Below are 17,976 nucleotides of genomic sequence, written 5' to 3'. Positions count from 1 at the left end.
TAGAGACAGAAAGACAGACAACACATTGAAATGGGAATACAGAGTGACAGAGACAGGGAACAGTTAAGCAAGGCGTATGGCAACACACTGAACAGAGTTTAGAGAGAGACAGACTGATATCACACTGAACTGGAAATACAGAGAGACAGAATGACAACACAATGAACTGAGAATAGAGAGAGTGAAAACACACCAAATTGGGAGTAGAGACAAGACAGTGAGACAACACACTGCGCTGAAAATAGAAAGTGACAGCATTACAAGACTCTGAACTGGGAAGACAGAGAGAGATAGAGTGATAACACAGTACTGGGAAGACAGAAAGAGATAGATGTTAACACACAGAACTGGGAAGACAAGAGAGAGATAGAGTGATAACACACAGCACTGGGAGTAGACAGACACTGAGAGACAACACAGTGAAGTGCAAACACAGAGACATCACACTGAACTGGGAATAGAGAGACGGAGAGACAACACAATGAACAGAAAACAGACAGAGACAGAGTGACAGCACACTGACATGGGAACAGAGATTGACAATGAGACAACACACCAAACTGTGGCCAGAGGGACACAGAGTGATGGCACACTGAACTGAGAACTGAGAGAGACAGAGACACAACACATTGAACTGGGAATAGTGACAGACAGAGAGAGACAACACACTGGACAGTGAAGGAAGAGAGGGAGCAGGAGAAATCACATTTGGAACAATAAACTGACCAAGTGAGCAGAAAGTTCAAGGAAATTAGAGGCAGTTTGGGAATAGAACTAGTAAATCTTTTTATTCTTTCTACATTTAAAACACTTAAAATTCTGTCATCTATTGAAGAGGTTAATAAATTAGCTGACTCAGCTAACCGACAGACAAGTATCAGTCAATAACCTGAAACCTGAATAGGACCTCAACAGATGTTAATTACTATTGAAGCTTAACTAGTGAGAGTCACCTCAGCTCTACGGAGAGGGTGTTGAAAGTGCATGATCAGGTCAGGAAGGAGAGAGTAAATCTGGAGTAAGACACAGCCCAAGTGAGTGCATAAATTCAGAGAATTTGGAGGCATCAAGGGAAATCAGTGCAGAGAGTGACATGTGCCTTTTGTTTGGCTCATAGTTTGTAAGGCTTTATTTCAGCAGGATAAGTTCAAGCTCAGGATCCAGGCTTAACACAACAGAGTGACACCACAGGAAGATTAAGTTTATTGGTGGTAATAACTCAATCTTGAATATCTATTTTGGTTTACTTTCAGATTAAAAGTAAATATAGGATTTTTTTAAAAACAGGTTACAAACTAAAAGTCTAGAACTAAGTAAATTAGATAGAGATGCAGAGATAGAGATGTGTTGTAACTGCATGATGTGGGAGTTCATGGACTCCATTGTTCATTGTGACCACATCAGGAGCAAGTGTTGGTTGCTTAAGGAACTCTACCTCAGAGTTGATGCACTGCAGTCTGAGCTTTGAAACACTGTGACGTGTTAGGGAAAGAGTTTCCTGGGTACTATGTGTCAGGATGCAGTCCAACCTCTTAGATTACCTTGAATTTGGACAGTGGTCAGGGACAGGATGGGGTGACTATGAACGAGGCCGGTAAAGGGATCCAGCAGATAGTGCTGAATGAGTCTCTACCTTTCAGCTTGTCTGACACAGGTTTGAGACTCTTGCTCCCAGTGCGGATGAACAAATTAATCATAGACAAGCAACCATTTGTGAGGTGGGAGAAAGAGAAATGTAGTTCTAATTGGATAAAATAGTCAGGGAATGGACACTGTTCTCTGGCCAGGATTGAAAGTCATGTTGCCTGCCTGGTGCCTAGGTTCAGGATATCTCATCTGGGCTACATAGGAGGGGAATGATCCAGTTACTGTGGTCCATGTAGATCCCAAAGACACAAGTGAAAAGAGATTCTGCTCAGGGAATATGAGCAACTAGGGGCTAAATTCAAATATCAGCACCAAAATTCATCATCTCTGGATTATGATCTGAGCCACAAGCAAACTAGCGCAGGGCAAAAGAGATTGGAGGTAGCAGTGTGGCTCAGAGATTAGTTTGGAGAAATGGGTTCTAATTCATGGAACATTCCCACCAGGACTTGGGAAGGAGGGAGAATGGGCTCCACATGAATCATGCTACAACTAGAGTCCTGGTAAATCACATAGCTAGGGTTGTTGGATAGGAAAATTATGAAAAATTAGGTGGTGGGGCAGGGTTCTACAAAGCCTATTGAAGTTTCTAGAACCAGTAATAGGACAGAGTAAAGGAAGGGATCAGGTACAGTAGATAAGGGGGCCAGTTAGTGCATGACTGAGTGTGTTGTACTTAAATATATGCGGTCTACAAAACAAAGTTATTGGGCTTGCAGTACCAATTGAAATTGCTGGGCATGATCCTGTGGGTATCTCAGGAACATGCCTGCAAGGGGATCAGGGCTGGTAACTAAATCTCCAGGGATAATGCATCCGATCGCAAGAACAGGCCGATAGAAGGGGTAGGGCTGCCTTGTTGGTAAGAAATGAAATGAAATTGACAGCAAGAAGTGAGTCACTAGGCGCAGAATCTGTGGTTAGAGTTGTGGAACTGCAAGGGGAAAAGTCTCTGATTTGTGTCACTAACATTATTGAAATAATTAAGTGTACGGCAGTCTCTGTGGGCACTGATTATAAATCGAGCGCACTCCCATCAGTCAACCTGAGCACTATTGCCAGCCGGTGTTGATTAGATTAGATTCCCTACAGTGTGGAAACAGGCCCTTTGGCCCAACAAGTCCACACTGCACCTTGAAGCATCCCACCCAGACCCATCCCTCCACAACCCACACACCCCTGAACACTACGGGCAATTTAGCATGGCCCCTCCACCTAGCCTGCACATCTTTGGAGTGTGGGAGGAAACTGGAGCACCTGGAGGAAACCCACGCAGACACGGGGAGAATGTGCAAACTCCACACAGACAGTCACCCAAGGCTGGAATTGAACCCGGGTCCCTGGTGCCGTGAGGCTGCAGTGCTAACCACTGAGCCAACATGCCACCCCACAACTATTCGTGTTACATATTACCGAGCTGGATGAAGGAACTGAGGGTATTATTGCTATTTTTCCAAATGATAGATAAGTGAAGGGAGGATACACAATGACTTGGTCAGGCTAGAAGAGGGAGGGGCAAAGAGGGGCGGATGGAATACAATGTGGGAACATGTGAGGTTAGGCACTTTGGTAGGAAGAACCGAGGGGCACGCTGTTTTCCTAAATGGGGAAAGGTTCCCGAAATCTGAAACCAGGTTGGGAGTCCTGGGATAATAAGGTGTGGAGCTGGATGAACACAAGCAGCATCAGAGGAGCAGGAAAGCTGATGTTTTGGGCCTCGACCCTTGTTCGGAAATGGGGGAAGGGAAGAGGACTCAAATAAATAGGGAGAGGGGGGAGGCAGATAGAAGATGGATAGAGGAGAAGATAGATGGAGAGGACACAGAGAGGTCAAACAGACAGGGATAGAGCCAGTAAAGGCGACTGTAGGTGGAGAGTTAGGGAGGAGATAGGTCAGTCCAGGGAGGATGGACAGGTCAAGGGGTCGGGATGAAGCTAGTTGGTAGGAGATGGGGGTGGGGCTTGAGGTGAGAGGAGGGGATAAGTGGGAGGAAGGACAAGTTAAGGAGGTGGGGACAAGCTAGGCTGGTTTTGGGATAGTAGGAACTGCAAACGCTGGAGAATCTGAGATAACAAGGTTTTCGGCTGGATGAACACAGCAGGCCAAGCAGCATCAGAGGTGCAGGAAGGCTGACCTTTCGGGGCTAGACCCTTTTTTTCTGAAGGAGGGTCTAGGCCCAAAATGTCAGCCTTCCTGCTCCTCTGAGGCTGCTTAGCCTGCTGTGTTCATCCAGCTCTATACCTTGTTATCTCTGCTTTTGGGATGTGATCAGGGGATGGGAGATTTTGAAGCTTGTGAAGTCCACATTGATACCCTTGGGCTGCAGGGTTCCCAAGCAAAATATGAGATGCTGTTCCTGCAGCTTTCGGGTGGCATCATTGTGGCAATGTAGGAGGCCAAGGACAGACGTGTCGTACAAGGAGTCGGGGGGGGGAGGTGTTGAAATGTTTCGCAACTGGGAGGTGCAGTTGTTTGTTGCGAACCGAGCGGAGGCGTTCCACAAAGCAGTCTCCAAGCTTCCACTTGGTTTCCCCGATGTACAGGAGGCCACAACAGGAACAGCGGATGCAGTATACCACATTAGCAGATGTGCAGGTGAACATCTGTTGATGTGGAAGTCTTCTTAGGGCCTGGGATGGTGGTGAGGGGGTAGGGGCAGGGGCAGGTGTAGCACTTCCTGCGGTTGCAGGGAAAAGTGCCAGGGGTGGCGGGGCTGGAGGGGAGTGTGGAGTGGACAAGGAAGTCATGGAGAGTGATCCCTCTGGAAAGCAGATAAGGGTGGGGAGGGAAAAATGTCTTTGGTGATGGGGTCAATTGCAGATGGCGGAAATGTCGTAGGATGAAGCGTTGGATCCGGAGGTTAGTGGGGTGGTACATGAGGATGATGGGGATTCTGTTTTGGTTGTTATTGCGGGGAGGGGATGTGAGGGATGAGTTGCGGGATATACGAGAGACACGGTCAAGGATGTTTTCGACCACTGTGAAGGGGAAGTTGTGGTCCTTGAAGAACGAGGACATCTGGGATGTCCAGAAGTGGAACGCCTCATCTCGGGAGCAGTTGCAGTGGAGGCGAAGGAATTGGGAATAGGGGATGGCTTTTTTTGCAGCAAGCTGGGTGAGAGGAGGTGTATTTTAGGTAGCTGTGGGAGTTGGTGGGCTTGAAATGGATATTGGTTTCCAGGTGGTTGCTAGAGATAGAAACAGAGGTCCAGGAAGGAGAGGGAGGTATTAGAGAAGGTCCAGGTGAACGCAAGTTTGGGGTGGAAGGTGTAAGTGAAGTGGATGAACTGTTTGAGCTCCTCGTGGGTGCACGAGGTGGCGCCGATGCAGTCATCAATGTAATAGAGGAAGAGCTGGGGGAAGAGGGCCAGTGTGGCTATGGAAGAGGGATTGTTCCATGTAACCTACAAAGAGGAAGACATAGCTTGGGCCCATGTGGGTACCCATGGCCACCCCCATTGTCTGTAGGAAGTTGGAGGAATTGAAGAAGTTGTTAAGGGTGGGAGTCCTGGCTCATGATTCTCTCAACGTTAACATGCAGGCTCAGTTGGCAGTTAGGAAGGTAAAAGCAATGTTAGCGTCCAAGACAGCTGAATACAAGAGCTGCTGGGGCTGTATAAGGCTCTGGTCAGACTGCATTTGCAATATTGTGAGCAGTTTTGGTCCCTACATGTAAAAGATGATGATAGCATTGGAGACAATCCAGAGGAAGGATTACAAAATGATCACAAGGATGAAGGGCTGGTCATCTGAGGAGCAGCTGAGGTCTTTTTGAGTCTATATTTGATGGCATTTAGAAGGGAAGGACCAATTCTGATTGAAACTTTCGGGAGGCCTGGATCGAGTAGATGTGGAGAAGATGTTTCCCTCTGGTGGGAAAGACTCTGTCCTGAGGGCGTGGTCTGAGTGAAGCAATGACCTTTTGGAACTGAGATGAGGAATTTCTTCAGCCTGAGGGTGGTGAATTTGTGTCACAGAGGACGGTTGTAGTGAAGTCATTGAGTGTAATTACAACAAATTCTTGGCTATTAAGGGATTGAGGGTTACCGGGAGAAGGCAGGACAGAGGTTTCCCAACTACCATCTCCCCATCCCCCCCCACCCCCCCCCCAGCCATTCAGCCAAGATAGAATGGTGGACCAGATTCAATAGGCTGAATGGCCAAATTCTGGGCCAATAACTTATTCTCTTATGAACAGAGTGACAATACACCAATGCTACTGGAAGTTGAAAGGATGTTATTTGCTTCAATGAGCACGCAGAGAGCACTGTATGAAAGAATTAGTGGAGTGGAGAGAGTGATGGTTAAGGAAGACGAGACTGAGACTGAGGGTTCAACTGGTTGAATTCAAGGCAGGCTGATTATCGTGAAAGAATGTGAAAGGTGCGTCATTCCTCAGCTGTTCTCATGCTGCTCAAGTTAATCACCACCGTTTGTCGACTGGTGTGATTTCTGCATTTGGAATAAGCTGAGGGAAGAATTCTAACCATAACACAGAGCTAAATCCACAAACACCACATATTCCTGGAACAAGCCTAACAAAACGAGCAAATCCTGAGCTCAACCAGTTACAAACGGGTTTAACAATTTGGCAGACAGCTGCACCACAAAATAGTCAGACACCTGTCCGACATCCTCACGCAATTATAGCTTACAGGCAATGTCCCTGAAACCACAACCAAAAACACAAATTGCTGGAAAAGCTAGCATCTGCGGACAGAAATCCGAGTTAACTAGTCAGGTTCAGTGACCCTTAGAACTCAACGGGTGGCCCAAGAAATCACCATCTCTGTCCCCAGGTATGTCCCGGCCCCATTGGCAGGACAGACCTAGCGGGGTGGAGGCACAGTGCCAATACAGTTGGGAAAGAGCTGCTGGGCAAGCTCAACATTATCTCCAGAATTCATGAAATCTCCACGTTATCAGATTAAACATGTGCAGGGAAACCACCTACTGATTACCAAACACTACCCTGCTCGAAGCCGGTACGCCATCTACAAGGCACACTTGCCTGGATGTGTGCTGCTCCAACAACACTTGAGTTTGACACAGTCCAGGGCTAAGCTGTCTGCTTGACTGGCACTACATTTACTCCCTCCAACACAGACACTCAGTAGCAGCTGTTAGGTACAGTCTACAACATGTAGTGCAGAAATTCACTGAAGGTCCTTAGACAGCACCTTTCGTAACCACTTCCATCTAGAAGGACAAGGGTAGCAGATATATGGGAACACCACCACTCCAAGTTCCCCTCCAACTCACTCACCATCCTGACTTGGAAATATATCGTCATTCCTTCACTGTCACTGAGTCAAAATCCTGGAACTCCCTCCCTAATGGCATTGTGGGTCAACCCACAGAACATGGAATGCAGCGGTTCAAGAAGGCAACTTGCCCCGACTTTCTCAAGGGGGCAACTAGGGATGGGCAATACAACAATCCTCCATCCCATGAAACGATCGAGCAAAAGTTCTCTATCAAAATAAAATTTCCACCTGCACAAACGTTTTGAACAGCCGTTTCCATACCTTCACATTGTTCATGTTCATTATGTTCCCGCAGTCATCCATGTATTGCTTCAGGTCTCTGTCCTGGAACAGAGTTAACAGTGAATATCAAGGCAGGCAATTGTTAGATTCAAGTCATCGGAGATTCCCCCCTCCACCCCACCTTGAGACTGTGTGTGTGCGCGTGTGCGTGTGCGTGTGCATGCGCCTACACCTGTGGGGATCACGTGAGTATGTGATGGAGAGTGCAACTGAGAGGTTACCAGAGACATTAAGTCAAGTGGTGTGGAGGAGCCAAATGAAGATTTTACCTAAAGTATGTTAGTGTTCAGCAGTTTAGCACCAATTCCAGGATTCCACAACTGTCCCAGTGGGCCAGATATTAGTGAATGCAACCCCACTTTTGAAGAAAGCATTAAATGAAAAACGGAGCTATTGGCCAGCTATCCTGGCATTAGTCATTGATTTCCTCCTCAATCTATTAGTGAGGAAGTGATAAAGCATTCCAAATGATAACAGAGACTTGACATGGTTTATAACAGGAAAACTGCATTTGACTAAAATAGAGGTTTTAAAGATATAAAAAGCTGGGTAGATAAATGGGAACCAGCAGATGTAGTATACTCAGATATTCAGAAAACTGTCGCGAAGGTGTCTCAAAATTTTTTGTGGCCAAGGTTAAGCTTAATGGAGAAAAGACAGAGGATTAGAAAATAATAAGAAAAAAAATTCAGTGTGACTACAGAGAGTACAATAAGAATCGGTGCTGGGGCTTTGGCTATTTAAACTGTACATCTATTATCGGAGTGGTGGTACTGAATTTAAGACCTCCAAGCTCACTGGTAGAACTTAACAGCTACAGCAACTCACCAATAGTCCTCATACAGCACTTTGATAACCCAGGAGCACTTCCATCTAGAAGGAGAAGGGCAGCAAATACATAGGAACACCAAGATTCCCCCCGACCACTCACCACACTGACTTGGAAATATATCGCTGTTCGTTCAGTGTCACTGGGTCAAAATCCTGGAATTCCCTCCCTAAGGGCACTGTGGGTCAACCCGCAGTGGACTGCAGTGGTTTAAGGAGGCAGCTCACCCCCACCATTACAAGGACAATTAGAGACAGGCAAAAATAAGCTGTATCTGCAGCCTTTGTCCTTCCACTTGGAAACAGTCGTAGGTTCGGAAGGTGCGGTCCGAGGATTTTGGCATTTCTGCGGCCAGTGAATTTCTACATTGATGTACTGGATAAGGAATAACAAGGATATTGTTTCAAAAGTGTGGAAGGTGGCATAAAGGGAAGAGTGAGGCATTATAAGGACATTGACAGCAAAAGCAGCAGTAGCAGGACTAGGAGCGAGCTCTGGAGGGGTGCTGGATGATTCTCCCACACAACGGTCACAGGCTCTCAGCAGTTCTCGGGAATACTGATGGAAGTACTGTCCTGGCCAATATTGTGCCAACCAGCAGCCCCACTGATCAGATGGACAGACAGCATCTGGGGCCTGAAACAATGTTCATTTGAGGACAGATCACATAGTCACTGCTCTAGGCAGATTTGTTATGGTAGAGTGGTTCAGAGTGAATCACATGGCCATAACAGAAATCTGTTGGCATAGAATGGATTGCAGACTCCGTCCCATATTTGTGTAGAAAGGACCACAGAAACACTATCCCTGACAGAAATCTGTTGGTACAGAGTGTGATGAAGATCTGTTGGCTTGAAGGATACCAGAGTAGATTACTATCTCATTGTCTCTGATAGTGCAGATGGGATGAGAGGGAATCACCTCGTCATTGTCCCTGGCGGAGCTCTGTTGGTGTAGAAAGGATTAGAACAAATTTGTAGCAGTCCGCAGGGGAAAGGTGGGTGGGTGTGTCAGTGGTAGCAGGTTTCGGGGAGACAGTATTGGGGGGGCTAGCAGTAACTTGGTAACTGACATTCTCTTACCAAGTATTCGAAGACCAGAGTTAGTGATTTCTCAGTGTGGATGATGTCATGTAGTGTCACTACATTGGCATGTTTTAGCTCCTTCAACAAGGACACTGTAAACAGAAAGATTCAAGTGAGTCTTCACACAACAATCTGCCCTCCACTTCGCCCAGTCTCTGAGCGTTCCACCCAAACTGAGCTGCCTCTTATTTCAGACCTTTGACCCATCATCCATGCCCCCACATTCCTCCTCTTAGCTAGCTATCCCTGTCTTTATCTGTCCATCTCTGACTTTGTTCACCCAAAATCTAATGGCTATGTAGTTTAGTATCTCTACCCTGGCCTCTTCTCAACATTGAAATGAACTGAGGCACAGTCACAGGTACCCCTTTGCTCCCAGCCTGTCTCCTTCACTCCATCCAGTAATCTGAAGGTAGATCAGAGAGGCACTCCTCATGTCCTTCAGCTTGGCACAGACTGTTCCATTGCAGGTCACACTCTGCACTGAGCAAACCCACCTCTGAGTAGCTTCCGGTGGCGACAGGAGTGCAGATTGGGATAGGACAACATTAGCCAGTCCAAGCTAAGGAACTGTCCTAGTCCATCCATTATCAGTGCTGCGGTGAGGAAAGCACACTAACATCTCTACTTCCTCAGAAGGCAAAGGAAATCCAGCATGTCAACAATGACTCTTCGCAATTTTTATAGGTGACCCCAGAGAAAACATACAGATGCATCACGGCATGATATGGCAAGTGCCGTGCCCAAGTCTGCAAGAAATTTCACAGTTGTGAATGCAGCCCAGTCCATCTCTCAAACCAGCCTTCCTTCCATTGACTCTATCTAGATTTCTCACTGCCTCAGAAAAGCAACCCACATAATCAAAGGCTCCTCCCTTTCCAGTTATATTCTCTTCCACCCTGTTCCATCGAGCAGATGATACGAAAATTTGGAAGAGCGTGCCAACAGATTCAAGAACAGCTTCCTCCCTGCTGTTATCAGACTTAGGAACGGACATCTCATATTACAATTGATCTCTCTGCACCTTCTCTGCAGCTGCAACATTATATTTTGCATTCTGTTCCATTATGCTGATGTACTTACATTTGTCTGGATAGCATGCATATCTGATTTGATTTATTGTCACGTGTATCTGAGTACAGTGAAAAGTTTCGTTTGTGAGCAGTGATAGTAAGCGAGGATATACAGATCATAGAGTGCATGGACAGAATGAGGAATACTGGTTACACTGCACAGGAGCTGTGCGAGGCAAGATCAACATTAACAAGACCAACATTATTTGAAGTTAGAGAATGCTAGCCTTCATTGCTCAGAACATTGAGTGTACGAGTTCGGACATCATGTTGCAGGATATTAGTGAGGCCACTTTTGGAATACTGTGTACAGTTCTGGTCACCCTGCTGTAGGAAGGGTGTTATTAAATTGGAGGGGGTTCAGAAAAGGTTTACAAAAGATTTAGCCAGGGCTGGGGGGGGTTTGCGTTATAAGGAGAGGCTTGGACTTTTATCGCTGGAGGTTGAGGGGTGGCCTTATAGGGGTTCATAAAATCATGAAGGGCATAGGTTAGGTGAATAGCCAAGGTCTTTTCCAAAACCAGATGGCATAGGTTTTAGGTGAGAGGGGTAAGATTTAAAAGGTACCCGAGGGGTAATTTTTTTCACACAGAAGGTGGTTCCTCTGTGGAATGAACTGCGAGAAGATGCAGCTACAGTTACACTGCCTAAAAGAAATCAGGATAAGTACGTAAATAGGAAAGGTTTAGAGGGATATGGGCCAAATGCAGGCAGATGGGGAACAAAACCAGAAGTTGCTGGAAAAGCTGAAGCAGGTCTGGCAGCATCTGCGAAGGAACAAAATGAAAAGTTAACGTTTCAGGTCTGGTGACCCTTCAGGTAAATGGGGCTAGATTAATTTGGGAAACTTGGACAAGTTGTGGTGAAGGGAGTTTCAGTTCTGTATGACTCAGTCTGTGGTGGGGTGAAGGCAGTAAAGGTCCCAGAAAGCCAATTAGTGGAGGATCCAACTGGAGCCAATCTATACATGCTTCCAGAAGCCTATCAGGCAGAGTTACACCTCACAGGTCTGGGTTGAGGAGACATCATTGGTTTTATTATCCAGCAGGAGGATGGGGAGCCCACCTTGACACAGAAACAAACAAGAACAGAATCTTCCTCAGGGTGCACTCATACCTTCCCGAATGGCTGTGCAGGGTGCCCCTTCCTCATGTTCCAGGCGAATCTCTTTCAGTGCGACCAGATTATCGGTCAGCTTACTCCTGCCCTTGAACACTGTGGCGTATGTGCCCTGGAAGCAAGGCAGATGTTAGAGCGTGACAAAACAATGTGGACAGTTCTATACTGGCCTGGCCACACACTGGGAGAACGAAATGCTTCAATGGTCTGGGTATTTTGCCGTGGAAACAGATCAAATAAAGACACGCGGCCTATAAGTTACACAGGGCCATGATGGACAGTTTACTGAGAGCTCTAACAGCTAGTATCACGGTGTTGCTGGTGAAGAAAAGGCTGTGAATATTGTGACAGTACACTTGCAGAAATAAAAAAGCTGGTTGGCATTTTCAAATTTGGGCTCTGAGTTTGCGCTCACAACCAGTCTGTTACAGTGCGGGACTGGAGGAACGCAGCTCGTCAGGCAGCACCACAGGAAGCAGGAGAGTCGGCGTTTCGTGTCGGCATCCTTTGTCAGGCTGTTCCCACAGCAGTGAGACAGGAGAAAGGCAAGTAGCAGCACCCAAGTGGATCTGCATGATGGGGGCAAAGCTGGTCAGAAACTAGCCACAGGACTCACTCCAGTACCAGGGTGGAGTCGGCCTGGCTCAGTTACCAGGGAGATATGTAGAGCTGGCAACTCGGGAACAGAGCTACAGAGCAGGGACCGAAGACAACAGACTCAATATTCAGCCGAAAAATCTTAAGAGGACAAAAGAAGGGGCAGGGTAACGTGGGAGGGAAGAAGTGGAGGCTGAGTTAAATGTTTTTAAATGTACATTTTCTGACCTTTTGGGACAAGTTATTCCAACCGCAAACAAAATCTTTGTTTGAAAAAACAGGCAAAATTAACAAGGAAGACAAAAACAAAAGCAACATTGGAGAAAATCACAGCCCACCCCGACTGGATGACCCCAAAGATATAGGGAGGCCACAGAGTCTGCTCCCCTATGGCTGACGTGTCCCTCAATCCCATTCTCCTGCCTTCTCCCCATAACCTTCCATCCCTTTACCAATCACAAACCTGTCTATTTCTGTCTTAGAGACAGTCAGTCACATGGGGGGGGGGGGGTGTGGGTGGGGATAGTGGTGGTGATGGTTTTGCATACCTCTCCCAGTTTATCCAGCTTGACATAAGTTTCCAGTTTTCCAAACCCAATTTCTGACTGGTGAAGGAAAGAACACAAAGGTCAGTTTTTGCTTGTTTCAAGAGTCACATTTGATGCCGTTCACGCACAGTGTGCACACTCATTCAACAATGATGACCAGCACACAATGTGACAATCCCAGACTCACGCTCGCACACATGCACACACTCGGGCGCACACTCACTCGCCCGCTATCTCACTCTCCCTCGCACTCTCTCATACTCCCTCGCAGTCTTTCTCACTGTCGCACACTGAGCTGGTCAGGTTTTTGTGTCTGTTCCACAAACAGCAGCTCTCACCGCCTCCTTTCGCAGCTCTTTTCAGCCTCAGCAAACCACCCAAGATCTCCGGTTACCCTGAAGATCCAGAGATATCGGTAATGCATTTTGGGCAAGGTAACCCATTAACTTTATCCTGTTTAAAACTGCAGAAAGTACGGAGGGCCGCTCGGCCTACTGTGTGTATGCTGGCTTTCTGAATGAGCAATTCATTTTGTACCACTTCGCTGATTTCTCCCCCATTGCTCTGTACAGACAATTAGCCAAATCCCACTCGAGTGAACCTGCCTTCCGCACACCCCCACCCCGACACTCTCAGACAGGAACTAACTTACTCATTCATCAACCTCTACATTCTTACATTTTTTTCTGTCTCCAGTCACTCACTAACCTGCTCTACATACCCTCACACCTATTAAATAGACCAATTAGCACACTAACCAATCCGCTGTGACAAATCCCTGCTTCTCTCCCCATAGGTCTTGTTGGAGGTGCTGAGTTTCTCCAGCACTTTCTGGTTTTCTACAATCCCACTGCCCATTCATCAATCCCAGACCTCGGGGTCCTTTGGACCCGAACCAAATCCCAGATCTGGGCATCCTGGGCTTTGCCTCTCAGAGATATTCTTGGCATTCCCTGTTCTGCTATTGTCTCAATCACATTGACCTGTCTGTCCTCTGCTTTCTTCATGGGCCAGGTTTTATATCGCAGGCATGCACACACATCAAAAGCAGAATGTTGTCCACAAAAACACAACGCAAATATAAAGTCAACAACGAGAAGACAAAAGAATGTTTACAAGAAATCTCCAATTAGGCAGGTGCTTACTTCTACTTGTTTATGGGATTAGAGCAGGATTTATTGTCCATCCCTAATTGCCCAGAAGGCACGTTAGTGTCAACTTCATTGCTGTCGGTCTGGAGTCACATGTTGGCCAGATCAGGTAAGGATGGCAGTTTCCTTCCCCAGAAAACAATTAGTAAACCAAATGGGGTTTGAAACAACAATTGGTCATAGTTACGCAGTCATTATTAGACCGGCTTTCTATTGTAGATCTTTATTGAATTCAGATGCCTGTTCTGCTAAAGTGGGCTTTACAGCCATTTTCCTGGACTATAAACCTAGGTTCTGGATTACTCAGCCGTTACCTGTACAACATGGTTAACCTGCAAACTCAAAATCGGATGTAGTAACTGTAATGGCTTCTGTCGCTGAATAGCCAGTGGACTCAGCAGATTTTGGGGCAGAGGGGACAGATTGCTGCATTCTGGATCTCTGGCTGTACCACTGTTACTCACTGCATAGCACACTGTTTGCTGCTTTCAGCTCTCTCTTCGTGTTATAAATGCAGCAGTCATTGGCACTATAGAAACAGTGTAGTTACGACTGTTATAAATACTGTATTGTCAGCAATAGCTTAGTCATAGAGGCACAGAAAAGGTGTGGATGCGAAGAGCCACTGAGGTGGGGGGAGTGTACTGATGGAGGCGAGGTTAGTGGCGAAAGGGAGACGGTAGTAGGAGAGAATCGTGTGGTGGGGAGGGTGGGATGGGTGTTGTGGTGTATTGGCAAAGGGGAGGGCGTAGTGATGGGGGAAGGCATAGTGACAGAGGGGAGGGTAGTGATGGAGGGGACAGTGTAGTGGGGGGTAGGATGTTGGGGGGAGGGTGTAGTGGCAAGGGAAGAGTGTGGTGAGAGGGTTTTGTAGTGGAGGGGAGGGCGCAGTGGGTGGAGGGGAGGGCGCAGTGGGTGGAGGGGAGGGCGCAGTGGGTGGAGGGGAGGGTGCAGTGGAGGGGAGGGCGCAGTGGCGGGGAGGGAAGTGGCTCTTCGCATCCACACTGGTCAAAAACAATGACCTAACTAATCTAATCCCATTCTCCAGCACTGGCACCCTATTCCTGTATACCTTGCTATCACAGTGAACGTCTAAACACTGAGGTCAATGTTATGCGGGGCTCTCCCTCTACCACTCTTACAGGCACCACCCTCTGGATGAAAACATTTTTCCTCGCATCTCTAAACCTCCCACTCCTTACCTTAAATCTATGACCCTGCGTCATTGATCGCTCCATCAATGGGAAAGGTTTCTTCCTGTCCACTCTATCTCCCCCCTTCATAATTTTGTACATCTCAGTCTCCTCTGCTCCAAGGAAAACAACTCCAGTCTGTCTAATCTCTCTCCACAACTGAAACGGTCTAGCCCAGGCAACATCCTGGTGAACCTTCCCTGCACCCTCTCCAGTGCTATCACATCACTCCTATAATGTGGATTCCGCAACTGCACACAGTACTCTAGCTGTAGCCTAACCAACATTTTATACAGTTCCATCATCATCTCCCCGCTCTATGCCTCAGCTAATACAGGCAAGTATCTGTCTTAAACGACTCCTTACTCTGAAATAAACCCCCTGGTCCTAGGAGCTCCTAGGAAGTGAAGGGTGTTAGGAGGGAGGGCAGAATATGCTGAGTAGGTAGACAGTGGTGGGGAGGGAGGGTGGAGTGTACTGAGGTGGGATGTGAGTGAGGGGTTGTACTAGGGATATGGGGTGCAGTGAGGGAGGGAGGATGTGGTGAGAGAGGGGAGAGTGCAGTGACGGAGGAGAGAGGGCAATAGCGGAGGTGGAGTGTGATGACAGTGTAGAGTGCGTAGTAGGGAGGGGAGAGTGTAGTGAGTTGGGGGGAGTGTACTGATGGAGGCGAGGTTGGTGGCGAAAGGGAGACGGTAGTCGGAGAGAATCGTGTGGTGGGGAGGGTGGGATGGGTGTTGTGGTGTATTGGCAAAGGGGAGGGCGTAGTGATGGGGGAAGGCATAGTGACAGAGGGGAGGGTGGTGATGGAGGGGACAGTGTAGTGTGGGGTAGGATGTTGCAGGGGGAGGGTGTAGTGGCAAGGGAAGAGTGTAGTGAGAGGGTTTTGTGGTGGAGGGGAGAGTGCAGTGGGCGGGGGAGCACTGTGGCGGCGGGGAGGGTGTACTGGTAGGGAGTAGTGACGGGGCAGGGGTTATGACACTAGTACACGACACTGGTTACACACTATTGGTCCGAGTGATTGTGTAATACAGGTGTGTACACAACACTGGGACAGGACACAATGCTTGTCCATTCAGTTTGAATCAACAACACCAGCTCACAATGCAGTGATGTGAGCGTGTGGCAGTCATGCAGCCTTGGAAAGGGAGGGATGGTTCATTATTCCTCTCTCTGTGCTGTGCTCAGTACCCACAACCCCTCCCCAACAACTGCTGCTTTCCACCAGAGTAACTCCCATTCCAAACAGCAGCTACACAATAGCTTGTACTTGGAAATACTTTGATCTCTATTTTGTGTGACCCCACTCCATGACAATGTGCTTCTCACAGCAGTCTGTAATGTCACTGGAATTGACAGGCTCTAGAATAATGGTCAGGGAAGTAATCCTGGAGGGGAGTGTGATCACAGTCAGCTCTGTTGACTTTGTCCCAATCTACAGTGTGTGACTCCAGACCACACAACAGTGCGGCAGAGTCTGAACCACCTGAGAAGACCAAGAGAGCCACCCATTTCAGATTGGGCAATAAATACACTACGACAGGGACACGGAGAGAGCAGGGCCTGTGTCTACTCTAAGGCCCATCTAACCAATCAGTCCCACACCCTGAATTGAAATGAACAGCTTTAACAGGCCATTCTGTCCTTCTCCAAGCTATACCTCTCTCCCTCTCCCAGTCTCACCTATTCAGCCAGGGCCCCTCTCCAATCACAGCGAGCTGCACTCACCAGGGAAGCTCTCCGTAGACGGCGGCTCATGGGTTTGTCAAAAGGAACACTGTTTGTGGCAAATTTCTCGAGGTAAGCCTCTGGGAGGCGGAGATCCGCCGGAAGGGAGAGACGTTTGGTCACATCCTGGCCGGCAGAGAGCACACAGTTAGATTCTCTCTCGGAAAGAGAGCCATCCACCATTCAGTCACCAGCTTTACAGAAACAAAAGAACCTCAACCCCTGCCCCCCCAACCTTGACCTCCCTCAGCCCCAAACCCACAAACTCTCAGAGTCAAGCCCGTCCATCCAGGCCAAATAGGTGCTGGATAAACTCTCCCAGCACACTGTGTTCTGTCAAAGACACTGGACAGACTGAAGGCAGCACTTGTCACTTCCAGAGGAAAAGGGCAAAGGGCAATTTCTCAACAAGCAGGATTAGCCTGCTCCCAAATGCCATCCTCGCCAAAGCTCCCTGCCCATAGGGACTGGCATCCAGGCACACTGTGCCCTGCCCCCCCCCCATGCCAGGGAGCACTCTGCTGCCCAGGAGTTGGATTTAACAGGAATGGGATGGCTGAGTAAAGATAGGGAGGTCTCTACAAACCTCATCCTTTGTTTACTCTTGAGAGTCGAGATGGAGAGATAGAGATCGAAGGAGGGAATGGGAATGACAGGAAGAGGTAGAAGGATTGGGAGGGGGAGCACAGAGACAAAGGGGAGAGGGTTGGTAACACCCACTCAGTGGGAGGCACTTCCCTGTGGGTAGAGGCAGAGGCTATGCCCACATGCTCAAACCCTGCCTGAGGCTGAGCTAGCCCTATCAGAGGGCAACAGTACCAGTCTGCGTGGAGAGGGGCGTCCTGGGCTACAAGTGCCTCAAGGTGTTGGCTCTGCCAGAGACACAGCCACAAGCACCCAGTTGACAGGGTACAGCAGATGGGTGCCTGGGGTTGAGGAGTTTGCTTGGCAGAGCAAGCAGGAACAAGAGCGTGCCCTTTCACTGACACCAGTTAGCAAGAGCTGGCACTGTAGGGCTGCTCCCTCTCGACTGGTATGCAATGCCTAGCAATCCCAGACCTCGGAGACCGGTTCCTCAGACAGGGAGGAGGAGTGGGGAGGAGGGGAAATTAGGAAGAGCAAGGTAATGGAGTGTAACGCACCCCTCACAGATCCCCATGGGAGTCTCGGAGACAGGAAGCGTCATCTTGGGCTGTAGTCCTAGTACAGACAGTCACTCTGCCCATATCCCCCAGTGCCACAGGAGCCGAGAGCATGCATCCCTCATCCCTCTCACCCTGAGACACAGCCCACCAAATCCATGTCATCCCATTCAAACTGGGAATCCAGAAACCGAGGAGCAACAATACCCATTCCCAACATTCGACAAAATAAACTTCAATGACAAAACATTTCTTATTACACCAAGCACACATCACAGAAAAGGAGCTGCCGGAAGTGTTAAAGGTAGAGAAAT

At 48.1% G+C, this 17,976-nt stretch overlaps 1 protein-coding gene across 5 annotated transcripts in view; it reads right to left on the bottom strand.

Annotated features, from left to right (window-relative positions):
- LOC125460592 (cyclin-dependent kinase 17-like) overlaps positions 1-17,976 on the bottom strand; it is a 142,095-nt gene that overhangs the window by 65,074 nt on the left and 59,045 nt on the right. For all 5 annotated transcript variants that reach the window (XM_048548220.2, XM_048548219.2, XM_048548222.2 and 2 more), the window contains exons 4-8: positions 16,521-16,646; positions 12,449-12,505; positions 11,301-11,415; positions 9,109-9,203; positions 7,177-7,239 (exon numbers count right to left, since the gene is read on the bottom strand). In XM_048548220.2, the coding sequence (XP_048404177.1) occupies positions 7,177-7,239; positions 9,109-9,203; positions 11,301-11,415; positions 12,449-12,505; positions 16,521-16,646 (456 nt within the window). The remainder of the gene's footprint in view (positions 1-7,176; positions 7,240-9,108; positions 9,204-11,300; positions 11,416-12,448; positions 12,506-16,520; positions 16,647-17,976) is intronic.

Source organism: Stegostoma tigrinum, chromosome 11, assembly GCF_030684315.1.
Source record: "Stegostoma tigrinum isolate sSteTig4 chromosome 11, sSteTig4.hap1, whole genome shotgun sequence".
Taxonomy (NCBI): Eukaryota; Metazoa; Chordata; class Chondrichthyes; order Orectolobiformes; family Stegostomatidae; genus Stegostoma; species Stegostoma tigrinum.
The sequence above is the reverse complement of the archived record's forward strand: the minus strand, read 5'-3'. Positions and strand labels throughout refer to the sequence as shown.